At 35.4% G+C, this 16148-nt stretch overlaps 1 protein-coding gene across 7 annotated transcripts in view; it reads right to left on the reverse strand.

Moving 5' to 3' along the window:
• Nucleotides 1-16148, reverse strand: part of LOC109679873 (uncharacterized) — a 518055-nt gene that overhangs the window by 12520 nt on the left and 489387 nt on the right. For 6 of the 7 annotated variants that reach the window (XR_012448046.1, XM_074073834.1, XM_074073833.1 and 3 more), the window contains 4 exons: nt 14921-15043; nt 9882-10019; nt 6073-6195; nt 3773-3954 (listed from right to left, as the gene is read on the reverse strand). Coding sequence is in view for 6 of the 7 variants with exons in the window: in XM_074073834.1 (XP_073929935.1) it covers nt 3791-3954; nt 6073-6195; nt 9882-10019; nt 14921-15043 (548 nt within the window). In the remaining variant the exon portion in view is untranslated. The remainder of the gene's footprint in view (nt 1-3772; nt 3955-6072; nt 6196-9881; nt 10020-14920; nt 15044-16148) is intronic. The other variant, XM_074073837.1, reaches the window with a different exon arrangement.

Genomic DNA, 16148 nt, shown 5'->3' on the forward strand with positions numbered 1-16148 from the left:
TAGAGATTTTAAAGAAAATATTCCCACTCCTACTTATTAAAGAGTCAGTTGAACCCTTTTCATTTCTCATAGATGGATTTGGATTGTTCTGTTTTCCCTTTTGTAAAAAGAGTGAAAGAGGATAGAGAGAAAGAGCAAACAAAACAGAAGTTCCGGCTTTTAGAAGCAGACTTTTCCATATAGGGTCCTGTGAGTACTTAGGACATCCTCAAGGTTTTCCAAAGCCAAAGAAGGGGCCATCTTGTCTTTATTTTATCAGCTAGCTTAGTTGTAATATTTCTATTTTATTTTTGTATTGGAGATGGTATTACTGTGATAGAGATAGATTTTTTTTATTTTTATTTTTATTGCTACCATATTAGGAATCAAGTGTTCAGAAGATGTATATTTATCATCAAAACTTACAATATGTAAGGTAAATGTTTACTTCCACATAATCATTCAGTAATACCTATTTAATCAAATTTTATGTAGCTAAGTATGTCAATATAGTTGGGAGTGTCAACACCAAGTTCATTTTTCATTTCTTCATTTTTGTAGTCAATGTTTCCAATGTGGACTAATTTACAATGAATAAGCTATGACTAGGATCTGGTCAAGGAGTTCACTCTCTAAAACATGGAGGCCAATCCACTGGAAAGATAAATGCTTGTGTTCAACTGAGACCATCATAAAAATCTTCATGAAATAGGCAGCAGTAGATCTTCGAAAATGGTGGATTAACAAAAGCCACAAAGCTGAAAAGTAAAGAGTACTAAGTAGTAAGTGGTTGAGTTTGCTGTAAATAATAAGCTGGGTAAAGAGCTGTGATTATGATAAGAAGCAAAAGGGGTTATGAGAGTCTGATTTTTTGGAGGTTAGCAGTGACTGAATAAGCTCACAGCTGTGTGCAGTAAATTGGATCCTCTTAAAAGTTTTAAAACAGCTAAGAAATTGATCAGAGGGATGCCTGAGAAAGATGCTCAGAACCTTAACTAGTAACCAGGCTCCACCATATCATTTATCATGACTCCAGCTTTGCATCTATATCATAGAGTAGAAAATATTTGTACTGTTTTCCTTGCATGCACGAGATTCAATAGAAAATCTGCTCATAGCATCATCCAAGCCAATGAAGATAGTCATTAAATATATGTGAAGAATTTGCAAAGAGAAAACAAGACAGTTGATATATTTTATTTTATCACATTGTATTTCTAATTCCTGAAAGCATACCTACATTTACAATAGAAAGGAAAAGATTTGGGGTTGTAAGTTATTTAAATCTTTGACATTTTCTCATGAGAAATTTGCATAAAAAAGAAACAAATTGGCTGCGTTCATATATTTTAAAAAAGAAAAAACACAAAACAAGCAGCAAATGGTTAAGCAATTTTATTTAATTGCATTTTGTAGCACAATTTTTTTCCTTTTTTCTTCTTTGGGAATAGCTTTCCAGAGTCTGATGATTTATTTAATGGAGGGTTTTTTTTTAATAGGCCTAGCATATTAGGATTCTTTATTAACTTTTACATTTGTGGATTAACAAGAAACAGAACGTCAGGTTTCCCAGGGAACAGAAAATCTTTCCTTTTAGTCATATGTTCAATTTAAAAACCTAGCATTCATAGGCATTCTTTATGTGCAACAAACCAATTAGCTTCTTGCCCACATCAATTGCTTACTTTATCAGCATGTTTTAGGGTGCATACATTAAGAAAGCTCTTCACTGACAGCTTACTGGTCTGCACCAGTTGTCAGTTTTCAGGGTGTCACTGTCATTGTATAGAGCACCACTGGTCCTGCTGGGCAGGAACACTGACTCCTTCCTTCCTGGCACCAGCCACCATCACATCAGTCCTCGCAGTTCAAGCTACAGTCCTGTCCAATGGTCTGTTCTAAACAGACAGGAAGTAGTACCAGTGACAAAGCTAACCAGACCAGAAGTGGTTCTAGCTTCGTTGGCTCTTAACTGTCTACATAACTCGAATCAAACATGAAGTTCTTAATTTCCCAAAGAAAATCAGGATCCTTCAATATATTTCCTAAAGGGTCCTAGAAAAGGGCAGCAGGAGCTATGTCTTAAAATAGTGCTCATTTCATTTTTTTACAATTCTAATCTTGGAATGTAGTCCTTAATGAATACTCACGGGCTTTAGAAAACAAAAGAAAAAAGAATCACCCCTGATTCCAGAGCACAAAATAACCAATGTTCCACGCATTTAGTACTTTTTCCTGAGGCTTTTTAATGCATATTTCCCCAGTAAATTTTGTTACTGAAACTTAGTATACTTGCAGAAAAGTACACAAGTCTGAAATGTAAACTTCATTTTTTATAACGTGAACAACCCGTATATGCACAACAGATCAAGATACAGAGTCTTACCAGACACCCAAAATATCAAAGATGACTTGATGATTCCGCCATTAGCCTCACAAATTAAACACTATCCTGATTTCTAACACCATATCTTATTTTTCCTTATTTTTAAACGTTAAGTGGAATTGTAAAGCATGTACTTTGGGTGTTAGGTTTCTTTCATCAATGTATTTGTGGGATTCATCCACAGTGTGTATACATGGGTTTATATTTTATTGTTGTATAGTATTCCATTCCTTAGATGTTTCAAATATTTCTTCGTTTTGTTCATGAAAGAGATTACCTTAACCTGAGTTAGTGTGGAGAGAATTGTATTTAGATGTTTAAGGCTCATTTCATTTCAACTTTCATTTATTGTTTTTATTAGGAGGGATGGGGCAGTGCTTTTAGATGTTCTAACTGAAAGTCCTTTTTACCAAGACCTCTAGTACTCTCATCACCACTGCACTGCTGAGAATTGGGCCTAGCTCTTCACTTCTCACCAGCTGTGTTTTACATTTCCTGTCACAGCTCATACACTGGCAAATGCTGTTTTACTGGTAAAACAGCAGATATGTGTCTGGGTTCCTCTTCTTTCCAGATCTTGGTCAATTAAGTTCTAAGTACATATGTTGTCCTGAACTACTGCTATTCTGATTTTGAGTAGCCAAAGCATCAGAAGTTTAAGATTTCTGTTTTTATGAAGAAGCATCTATTGATATTATGATTTGGACATATCTCAAAAATATTACTACTACTTTATTATTTGCCTTCTAAAGCAGTCATCAAGCCTTGAATTTGTTAAAATAAATGTTGAGCAAAAAGTACAGCTCTGTTTCACAAAGGAAAGAAAAGGCAGCTGCAGACTGACTACACCCAATTACTTTTGATAGAGTTTGTGCTAATTTATTTTAATCAGAAATGACTTGATGCTTGAGCTCTGTTGCCTGGATATCTAAGAAAAACTAACTGCTCAGATTCTGAAGAAATTTTCTCAGTTCATGCAAGCATATTAAACAATTGGTTCCTTATACTTTAAAATCTTGAAGGGAACTATATTTTAAGGCTATTTAAGGTAAAATTTAACTATATAAAATGGTTTTTAGTGGAATTATAATAACTGGAAGAATTAAAAGGGCCTAATATTCCCTATTATGCTAATTCACCAAAATCACCCCTCCATCCTGTACCTGTTGCCCACAAATACCTACTGAATACCCCATTATTGTAGAGAAAGAAGGAAGACAAAGGTTGACAGATCTGATAGGAAATTGTGAAGAAGTGAATTTTGCTCTTCTTTCTCCTGAACTTCTCGTTGAAATAATTGATGGTTTTAATCAATGAATTCATTGATAATGAAACTGTCCACACTGGGATATATGTGAATTTTCTAATAATAAGGAGAATGAGTATAAAGTGGTAAATTGTGCTCACCAATTTTGTGCAAAACATTTAGTTCTTGGAAATTTCTTCCCCTTTCTTCATCTTCTTCTTCAGAAGAAGGAACCAGAGAGGGGCCACATGATGAAGTAGTTGAGGTGGGTTCTGGAATAGACAGCCCAGAAACCTCACCACTTCTAATTCCTCTTCTTCTTCCAGCTCCTCATGATCTAAAGCTAAAAGCATAGAGGAAAGGGCTGGGTTTCAACGTGTTGGTTAGAAGAAGGGAAATGTGAGCAAGGACGACAGAGAAATAAGAGGTTGAAATAGACAGCCATGCAGGGGCGACTGAAAAGCAAAGCACTTTGAGGTGGCCATTTCAAAAGTCTATTGTCAAAAATTGCAAGAAGTTGCAAGTACAAAGTGGAAGCTCAGCAGACACAGCAAAAGGGAAAGAAAGATCTCAGTCTGTGAAGAGAGAAAGGGAAGGCAGATTGAGCTAAAGAATATGTGCTCTCTGCTCCTGAAGAAGATAAGGGTAGAAGTAGTTTAGACAAGACTCAATAAAATTCTTCAGTGACTTATAGATGCAAGATCTTCTGTCACTTCCTATTCTGTAGGCTTCTTCACAAGTACAGTCATATGTTCCCACAGAATTAATACATAGGTAGTCACAGTCTATGCCGACATCCAGGCACTCATCTACATCTGGAGAAGTTAAATCATATCTGCTTTCTGTCTTCCTTTTGTGATTGTTATTAACCAATAGCAACATACTGCCATATAGAAAGCAAGAACACTCCCATATTCTTTCTCAGTCATTGTTCATCTCTCCCTCATTTCCAAGTTTACTATAGTGCATCTACACAAGCAAGCTCTTTCTGAGACCTTGTTTATGAGGTTTAGATGAAGACCATAAAACTTAAATTCAACAGTTTTAGGCTGTGCAGAATGTTCATGCTTAAATTCAAGTATATATTGAAAATGTCTATGCATAATTTTGTACAGAGAGTGTGGAGAATTCTAGAATTTGAAGATCTATAGGTCTTGATTTCATGTGACTGACTTACTAGCTTATGACCAAAAGGAGACCAGATTTTAGTCAGTGAGTTCAACATACTAAAAGTTCAGTAATAAAGCTGAGCTTCTAAGATTTGCCTTAGACTGTGCATACCTTCTTCACTTGCATGTGTGTATGCTGTATGTACATTCATGCCATACAATCATTTTTTGGCTTACTCTGTTTAAGAGCAGATGGTACATAAAATTCAACTTTTTGTTGGCTCTGTTAATTGGATGGAAATGGTAAATGGTAATAAACTCTACTGTGTTTAGTGTATATAGATAGCATAGCTGTGTGTTTTTCGCCATTATCTATACTACAAGACTGGTGTATAGTAGTATAGTCCTTCGCTATCTGTATGAAGAAACGCACTGATCATCAGGATTCAAGAATTTGTTCCTTTATGCAAAGAAACACTATTTTCCCTGAGATGTAAAGTTATATATTTGAACCGTTACTGGGATAGACTTCAATCTCCTGATCTGTGCTTTGGTTTCAAGAAAAATATTGTTTAAACTAAGAGTAATAATGGTTATGAAATGAAAATTTAATGATCACACATTTAAGGTAAGTTTTAGAAGTAAATCATGGCTATAACTTACATGAGCTATTCTTCATGAAAGAAGCAAAGTTAAATAACTTTATTTATTATATTCAAACTCACCTACAAAAGGTAGAAATCTCCTGAATGGTAAGTGAACTAATTTTAATTAGAAAATTATAAGACAATTTATCTTATAATTTGCCTTAGCTGTACTGTAGGAGATATATAAAGGATTCTGGTGCAGATTTTGGTTCATAAAATAATAAGCCTCTCATTACTGTTCTCTAATTTAAAAAACTCTTTGAAAATGACTTTCAGTAACCAGTTATCTAATTCCAGACAAGCTTGAGATGGATGATTCTTATGGCAGTGCTATGACCTTCCAGAACCTCTCATTTGTTTGTATATATATGCAACACACACAAAATTAGGTGAAAGGAATTATGGACCAATGAATATGATAATAGATATAGCTACTTTCAGTTGAGTGATTTTTCTGTGTCAACCACTGTACTAGGTATTTTACATTTAGCATTTTCTTTAATGTGTGCACTAATCTGATTATTGTCTTCATTTTACTGATTAGGATCTGGGGCTGTTAGAGTCATCCAAATCCATATGACAGTACCTGATAGAAACATTCAGATATCCAACTTTCTTTAGGGTGAACACCCTCAGCCTCAGACCTCCTCCTCCATTGATTGTCCCATCACATCAATTATTTCATGTTAGAATTCAGGAACTTACCATCACATCCACAACCATCAGAACTGATCTGAAAGCCTTCCTGACAGCTGCATTTATAGCCTCCTAAATAGTTGATGCAAAGCTGGGCACAGCAGGTTTCTTCATTCTCACATTCATCAAGTTCTGAAGGGGATAAGACACATCTGTTACTGCAGAAACAGAAGTTTAACAGACCTATAGAAGCTCTGAGAAGACTTGTTTTGAAATTAAAGCTTTTTTATTAATCATTTTCCATTTTCCGGTCACTTACCGCAGATACTGAAGTAACTATAACACAAAAATAATGAGACCCAGTTTTGGTTTGGATTTCTTCTATGCTTTTTCTATGCCTGCTATTACTTTAAAGGAATGTAATCTCCAAATGCATTTATAAGCACAAGAAAAGAGATCTCTGGTATGTTTCCAGTTTAGACAGCAATCCAAATGGATAAACAGAGAATTTGAAGAACAAAAAGACAGATTGAGAAAGAGGAGCCAAAGAATTCCATTTAGTAACATTTGACAGCTGCAAAAAGGAGACAGTCTCAGACTCCATAATGTGTTTGTTCTTCTAGAACTTCAGATGAAAGATTGTTCCTAAGTGCAAGTTCCTCTCTTGCAGAACTACAAAGAAAAGTAACTACAGTTCTAAGAGAAGGAAGAACAATTATTTTAAATTATATAGACTATTTCAGAGAATTTGCTTGAATATTTAGACAGAGGTGAGTGAGGTTGGAGTTTTTGTTTCAATTGTGAGTGACATCACTACCCTGGCATATCCTGCCAGGTGAGTAGTTTTCTAAATGATGACTTTTAGCCTCCTTCAGCACTATTATTCTATAGTTCTACAATCCTGAATGTTTCTTCTTAATACATAGCTGCCCTAGGGAAAATAAAAAAGCACCAGAAAATGTCAAGTTGAAATGTCTCAGAACACCAGTCTATTTGACTTGGGTTTTGAAGGAATCATTTCTAATAATGGCTGAGGATTTACAGCAGACACTTGCCTCTGCTTTCCTTGGATTGGGCACCTGGAAACAGTATGGTCAAGGGTTTTGGCTCTGGTTCAACCTACTCCCCTGCTCCCCCATTTGTTGAGCTGTTAAGTTAGGTGGCCTGTCATTACTGAGTTTACAGAAGCCTATTGCTCCATGAGTACAAGAACAGCCACAAATAAAGAAAGGTCAGTGTCTCAATTAACCTTGGAAAAGGTGCCAACTCAAGTACATGAAGACAAGCGACAGGAAGGAAAGAAAATGCAATCAGTCAATCAAGGAGAGGGGTCACCATAAAACATCTAAATGAAGGTCATTTAGACAAAAAACATTCTTCTGAAAAATGTCACAAGTAGTGCCACTCACAAAATCCCAGACTGTATTATTCCTTTTCTTACAGAAAATCTTTGTCTTTTAGATTAAATAACATGGGCATAGAAGACAAAGAAAAAGACCCCATAAAAATAATAGTTTCACTTAATCTAAAGCAGTGATTTAAAAAAATTTTTTTTAATTCCCAGATTTTTGAAAGTCTTCTCAACTAGCACCAGAGCCTCCACACATATAGGTCTCACCTAGTAAGGAGTTACATCACAGAACTCAGAAATAAGTCTCAGAAATAATTTTGATCCATTTTAGACTATTCTTCTACTTTCATTCCTTTTGGGACATTTCTGGCTTCTCCCATGTATATCATCTTCAATTCAAAACTTATCTGCAATCCCTTTCTTCCTATACCCAAATCCTTTCTTAAAATGCCCTGTCATCACCAGTTGTCTAAATTTCTTTATTTCTTTTTAGATCTCATTTGCTAAAATAAATCTTTGTTTGCTTATTTTTCCCTTTTAATTTTCATCCCTTTTGATGATATTTTGGCCAATATGCAAAACGTTGCATGACTGCAGAGACATAATTCACCATTCACCCGTTCATAAAAATTCAGCCCTAATTAAAGGTAAAGCACGAGTTGGAGCCAGGCAAAGCAAGCACTTCAGCTTTGATTTCAGGAAAGCATTACAGTGAAAAACTTCGTCTTCTGCGTCTGTCTTCCACACATAGTCACTGAATGGCTAGAACTAAGAAAAAACATTTTCTAATAACTGGCTAGCAGCTAAACTTAGTGAATTTATGCTGGGGATCAGACAGTTGTCGTCTTATTGCACTACCTTTAAAATTACATTTTATTCATCTCTCTTGGTTTTAACACTAATGTTTTCCATTTAGGCAAGACTGACCACTTACATGTTAACTGATTTATTTTCACACTTAGTTATACATTCTCATATTTAAAGAAAGATTTGATACTAAGGTAATCTTAAAATTCCTTAATTTATTTCTTGCATATGTTTTGACAAAGCATATGTGACTTTAATTTATTACCAGGCAAATAAGCAAAGTATGTTTATGTGTACTCCAAATGGATCATTACCTTTGCAGTAGGGAATATTTGGTCTTTGGAAGTAATTTTTATTGTTGGAAAAAGCAAACTTGAACCATAAGAAATGTAACATTTTCATGTTGACTGCTGAAATCTCATAAATATGCAATTTTCTGCATTTTGACCCTGGCAGATGCTATATTTTTCTAGCTGTAAATAAGAACTTTACTAAATTGTACTTTCCAAAGAATAAAGAAAGATGTTAAATTATAAGTTGCAAAGAAAAGATTTATCAAAATTTCAGTTTCTCTTATCCAGTAATCAAATGAGTAGCATGGGTGGAAAGAAGGAATGAAGGAAATCTTTAATTTTTTTCCATAAATATAAACATTAACAAGGAAAAAACATTTTCATTACATAAAAAGAGGCAGCAGAGAAAGCAATTAGTTTTGAGAAGTTAACCACTGTAGGCTCTGACAGAAAGGCAGAGGCAATGTTGGATCAAGAAATACAAGTAGAAGTTGGGTGTCACCAGTGGCTCACGCCTGTAATCCTAGTTACTTAGGAGGCAGAGATCAGGAGGATCATGGTTCAAAACCAGCCTTGGCAAATAGTTCATGAGACCCTCTCTTGAAAAAACCCATCACAAAAAAGGGCTAGTGGAGTGGCTTAGGGTATAGGCCCTGAGTTCAAACCCTAGTACTGAAAAAAAAATACAAGAAATGTTATGTAGGAAACTATAATACTAGGAAGTTTACCCTCTTCATATGGTGACAAAATTAAAATGAATCTCCATCTCTTTACTAATACTTTAAATGATCTCTCATCACACTGAATAGCATGAAATTCACATTATAATTTAAAGGTAGGAAACAAAGGATAACACAAAAAACAAATATGGTATCACAGATGGAACCCATTTTTCTCATTGTCCTAAATGATGTAAATTCTAATGATATGTTGGGAAAGCTATCCATTAAGAGTGGGTTTGGCCTGGGATGTCCAACGAATAATTATCTTTTAATGTTTTCTTCTGGTATATAGTGACCTGCAATATTAAAGTTAAACTTCCAAATCACTACCAAGTTCAAAAACAATGCATATGATTTAGTCTCTGCTTGAGATAGGAGAAGTGGGGTGTATGGTAGCATCTGTTGTTGGAATACAAATTGCATAGGATGGTTAGGTAGATCTTGGAATATTTTACTGAAATAAAAATTGAAGGCCACATATTTTATTAAAATATTTTCAATTTCCTTAATTTCAAAGTCAATGTGTAAATGTACCTTCTGCTGAGTTATCTTTTCTTTATGTTAATTCATTAGCCAGAGATACTGCAATCTAGCCCTCCCTGAAGTTTGAAATGCGGCTCATATTACATCAATAAGTACTAATATGAAAAGGCTAAATGAGGTCAGGACAACTTCTGAAAGAGCCTGCAATTTACCAAACATTACCTATGCATATTTTCTCATCTGAATCAAGCTGGTGTCCATGGTTACAGGAACAACGGGGTCCACCAATTGAATGTTCACAGTGATGAGAACAACCACCATTGTTCTTTTCACAGCTATTGACAATTTCCAATTCAATCCCTTTCCAAAATAAGCAAAAGAAGGCTATTAACATAACAACAGAGAAACCTGAATATATACCAATAATGGGCACACTTTGTTGGGAGGACCGTAAACTTTATTGGAAATTTATCAATACTTTGTAGTTACAAAGTAAAAAATTAAGGGCTATTAAGCATTGTAAGTATCTATTTCAGATTGAGAAATAGATAAACCTATAAATAATGTTAAGTTGACAAGTGATGCAGAAAGACAACGATGAGTTCACCACTGATTATTAAACACTTATAAGGGACACTTACCTTAGTGAATTCTCAGAATATAAAAAATATATGTATTGGATAAATGACCACAAAGCAAATAGGTTGTTTTGCCCATTGACATTTCTGTTCTCAGCTAATGCTGTGTTATTATCTGTCCTTTCTAGGGCCTATGAGTACAAGAGACAATTGTTAAAAATAGCCCTGGAACAAAAGCATGTACACAAAACCAATGAATTGGCTGGTCATGTGTTATGTTAGTACACCAATCAGCTTTGATGTACATAGACTCACTTATTATATGAACATGTTATTACTTTGAGAACCAATTTGCCAATTCCACTACATGTTCCTAATTTGGGGCTTGTTGTCAAGCATCAGCTTCAGCATATGAATGCCAATTGTCCTAAGCACACACAGGCATTACAGTGACTGATTTCCAGAGTGAAATGAGAAATGAAAGAATAATTTGAATCAATGTTTAAAGTATAGGATTTAGATACTATGACTGCTCTTTTGCCATTGGAATCTATGGTATTTCATTTGCTGGCGTGGACACACTGTTCTTGCTGAGAGTATCTACATTGGTTCTTTTCCTTCCAATTCATTCCAGTCTTAACTTCCTTTGGAAGAAGAAAAATGAGAAAGAATATGGCAGGAACATTTGGGATTGTGGTGCTCCTTGAATGCATATTTCATCTTTAATGCTGCCTGGGTATCCACTATAGTTTCCAAGATCATTTCTACATCGTGTTGATCCCACTGTGCCATCACATCTCGCATTAACTAGCTCTAACAGATGCACAAAAACTTGTTTTGAATGATTGAGTAAACAAAAGGAGAATTATGCTAACCAATTTATTATTGAAAGTATGAATCTCTATTGGTTTAGGAATAGCTAGTTTAGGACTAAGCAAAATTAGAAAGCTAAAAGATTGAGAAAGTGAAGAGAATTGATATTTTTCATGATATGCTAAAATATATCTTCTTTGTGATACAGAACTGAGATTTTTTTCATCTTTGCCATTGTCAAAGATGCATTTTAAAGTATTTATAAATCATATTTGTTATCTTAGTGTCAATCCAGTCAACCCTATCATTTTTTGGAAAGAGAAGTAAGACTGATTGAGGCCAAATCACATCTTTAATAATATGTACGGCATTATTGATATTAAAAGCCAGGTCTCCCAGGACGGTTTTTTTCTACTATACAATATTTACGCTCTCATATTCAAGTAGAAAGAACATAAAATTTAAGGTCAGAAGATCTGACACTTTAAGGCTCTATGATTGATTGTCAGTAAATAATTTCATGCAGATACATCAAATTTGGCTGTTACTGTGTTTTTAAAATTGAGAAATTTTTCATGAAGTTCTGGAATTTCTTTTTGTATCCTTAGTGCTAAGGAAAGTATGTGTCCAGTAAGCATTTGTTGGATGGATAGTGAGTCTAGACAGTGACACAGGGCTTACTCCATCTGGACAACAAGTAACAGGAAGCAAGTAGTAGCTGTCCTCTTTACTCCCAGAATTTGCTGTCCAGTTCAACACAGTCCCCACAACTCCTATTATCTGATACTTGACTTGCTTTACACATTTCTGTTTACTGTCTGCCTAGTGCTGGTATTAGAGTTTTGATCCTGGAGCAGATTATAGTCAAGATACTGGAAACAAATTTTCCAATGCTTATTAATTTTTAGGAGAAAAATCTGTAAAAACACACATCTGAAGAATTTTGTGTAGGTCCTTTCATTCTTGTTGTTTTCCTGTGATATTGTGTCAATATAGCTCGAAGACTTCTGGTAGTAATTTAAATTACATGTAAATGATACTATAGTACTTTCATTAAAAATAAAATTAGCACAAGTCCCACTAGAAGCAAATTGAGCTTTTGAGTTCTTGATCTAGGTAATAAACAGTGACTTACTATTATGCATAAAAAATCATACTTAAAAAACATAAGTGATCCGTGTTGCTTCTCACAGGTAGCAAATATATTGCTTGATAGATAAAATATGCAATAAATATGTATGGAACTCATATTAAGCTATATTATGTATTCATTTGTGAGAAATCTTATCTAATCCTGCAATATCTGGCACTCTCCTATTTCTAATCACAAGATAGTGTGGGCTAATTCATAGCACACACTCTAGCACACACTGTGAGTATTTAATGGTTATGATATAAACTGTTTTTAGACCCAATCAGAAGAACTTACATAAATATGAAACCCTATTTTCTAGGACAAAGGTAATGCAAATATCCTCAATATATCTGTTAGATGACAGGCACATAATTCATTGTTGAGTATTACCATGCTCTAAAAAAATTTACTCTGCCTGCAGGTTTTTAAACAATTCAGAATACAACTTTTCACCAAGAAAGGTTTATATGTCAGTAAGTAAATATTGATATCTGGTGATGACTGCAGAAAGAACTTAGCTAAATATTCACATAAGGGAACTAAATGTAAAAATATACTCCTACCAAATGTATTCAACTCCAGGGCAAATTGCTTTCCAGAGTAAATTCTACAGAAAGTCTGTACTGTTTAAGTCATTATCAATGATGAACCCTCTTTCAAGATAACTGGCATGCACTAGTTAGATTGCAACAGTTATTATCCATACATTTGAAAAATGTACTCATATCCTAAAACTCTAGCTATATTTAAAAACCAAGTATTAACAAGAAAGAAAGAAAGAGAAAGAAAAACCTTCTACATGTTTCTTTTCCTGAACAGATTCCTTAGGGCATTCAGAAAGAAAAATAAAAAAACTGACTTCAGAAGAATAGAAGTTGTATCTTAATTAGTAGTCAATTTCCCTCTCATCCTATGTAGTTTTCTCTTTAAAAGGCAAATATCACTGTAGCAAAACTGCAGTCTATACACAGTAGAAATATACCAGCAGACAATCAGGCTACACTGGCAAACCAAGAAACAGAATTTTATGTAGAAAGGACGAACGATTTTATTTTATTTTTTTTATTATTTTATTATTCATATGTGCATACAAGGCTTGGGTCATTTCTCCCCCCTGCCCCCACCCCCTCCCTTACCACCCACTCCGCTCCCTCCCTCTCCCCCCCACCCCCTCGATACCCGGCAGAAACTATTTTGCCCTTATCTCTAATTTTGTTGAAGAGAGAGTATAAGCAATAATAGGAAGGAACAAGGGTTTTTGCTGGTTGAGATAAGGGTAGCTATACAGGGAGTTGACTCACATTAATTTCCTGTGTGTGTGTGTTACCTTCTAAGTTAATTCTTTTTGATCTAACCTTTTCTCTAGTTCCTGGTCCCCTTTTCCTATTGGCCTCAGTTGCTTTAAGGTATCTGCTTTAGTTTCTCTGCGTTAAGGGCAACAAACACTAGCTAACTTTTTCGGTGTCTTACCTATCCTCACCCCTCCCTTGTGTGCTCTGGCTTTTATCATGTGCTCATAGTCCAATACCCTTGTGTTTGCCCTTGATCTAATGACCACACAGGAGGGAGAACATACGATTTTTGGTCTTTTGGGCCAGGCTAACCTCACTCAGAATGATGTTCTCCAATTCTATCCATTTACCAGCGAATGATAACATTTCGTTCTTCTTCATGGCTGCATAAAATTCCATTGTGTATAGATACCACATTTTCTTAATCCATTCGTCAGTGCTGGGGCATCTTTGTTGTTTCCATAACTTGGCTATTGTGAATAGTACTGCAATAAACATGGGTGTGCAGGTGCCTCTGGAGTAACCTGTGTCACAGTCTTTTGGGTATATCCCCAAGAGTGGTATTGCTGGATCAAAAATGGCCAAAAAACACATGAAAAAATGCTCACCATCTCTAGCAATAAAGGAAATGCAAATTAAAACCACGCTAAGATTCCACCTCACCCCTGTTAGAATAGCCATCATTAGCAACACCACTAACAACAGGTGTTGGTGAGGATGCGGGGTAAAAAGGAACCCTCTTACACTGCTGGTGGGAATGCAAATTATACAACCACTCTGGAAAAAAATTTGGAGGCTACTTAAAAAAGGACGAACGATTTTCGTGACCTTAAACTCTCTTCATGAGGGAGTTCAGGCAAGCATTATAAACCTTTCATTTTATTCATCACTCTCTTTATTCTTCTTCTTTGATCAACACCAATAAAGAGACATATAATGTAAATGAACAGGACAAAGTTGATAGGGTAATATATGCAGAATTGAAAGACCCTGGTTCAAGTACCAGTCTGTCACTTACTGATGTTGCCTTTCTGGGATTTGGGCCTCGGCACTGAGTGGATAGTTTGCTAAGATGTGGAAAAAGTAGGAGCATCTTTGGAATGGGCACTTGCAATCAAGCAGTTAAGTTTTGCAATGGCTATTAGTCATGCAAGTGGCCATTCTGGGTACATTAAGTAAACTCAGGTAGTTGAAAGGAGAGAAGCTGACAATAGAAATTTGACACTGAACCAGAACAGAGGAGAAGAAGAAAACTAGAAGGTGTAGTAAGGCAGAGGGAAGAAAGCATTTCAAGAAGAATGAAGATGGTCAACTGAAAGATGCTGTGGACTGGCTCAGGGCTTGTACTTTGGTGCAACACTTAGTGTTGTGTTGTTGTTTACTACTCCTGTTTGATACTTGTAAATTGCCACACATTTCCTGGGTGTGACAGTTGCTACTTACTGTTACAGTGTTTTCCATCAGCTCCCAGCTCAAAGCCTGGGTGGCAGGTACGAGTGAAAGATCCCACAGAGTTCACACAGCGATGACCACAGACAGCCAACTCTTCAGCACATGCATTTATGTCTGCAGAAAGAGAAACACAACAGCTGTCTTAACAGCTCTAATTCAGGAAGGCTTATTTGTAAACTATAAAAATGAGCCAACTAGTCCCCTGCATTTAACCCCTCACATTCAATGTAACAATAAATGCCACATAGGAGCCATATTCTTAGTGTACAGTGGGCATTTGGAAATAGTCCACCTGCTATGCATTACCTGCAGGTCATAAGCTCACAAATACCTTTTTCTCTCTATTAGAACATGCTGCTGTTTATTAGTTGGAAAAAGGAGAAAACAAAAAATAGGCCTAATCTGTCCCTTAACAATACATATAAAAGTCATTTTAACTTGTATTTAGGAATATTTATCACATCCCTAACTAAAAATTGCATCTTCTTGTTTTAAATTAATTAGGTAGTGTGTAGCCAGTGGCAGATTTTGGCATATATGTATCACTTCCTGGCTTATGTTGTACATGTGGCTGTTAAAAGGCAGCCAAGTAAACAAACGCTCCTACTTCTCTCTCTCTTTTCACCCATGGTCACTACAACTTCACTACAACTTCAGTTTCATGGCCCACGTTGTCTCTGTGCCTTGTTCCTTCCTTTTACATGGATGGGTGTCATCATCAGTTTTTCCACAAGTATTCTGCTTTGTGGAGTCTCGCACATCATCCCCACCCCCACACTTTTGCACAGCTCATTCTTCTAATGTATTTGTGAAATCTTAAGTATTTGGTAGTTTAGGGGATACATTGTTTTAGAAACAATGTATCAAATATTAAAACAGAAGTTTAAAAATGATAGTGATTTATCTGCATATATTTACAGTTTTCTCATTTTAAAACAACTCTTCCATAAAATCCTGTTCTATTCTTTCTTTCTGCTGAACCAGACAGGGGCTGTGGAATCAGAGGACCAAAGCTGAAATGCTCCATATCACAATAGGATGGTTAAAAAAAGTCATAGAGTTTTATCTTAGTTTTGAATTAAAGAAAAAAAAAAGAATGAACTTCACACTTATTTTTATATCTAACTGTTTTTCAGGTTCTTGAAATGTTTATCAGTCCCATAAGTCAGCAAACATTTTGGTGTTTTCACAATTAATTCAAACAAACTGTTCTTCATTT

This window comes from Castor canadensis, chromosome 5, assembly GCF_047511655.1.
Source record: "Castor canadensis chromosome 5, mCasCan1.hap1v2, whole genome shotgun sequence".
Lineage (NCBI taxonomy): Eukaryota > Metazoa > Chordata > Mammalia > Rodentia > Castoridae > Castor > Castor canadensis.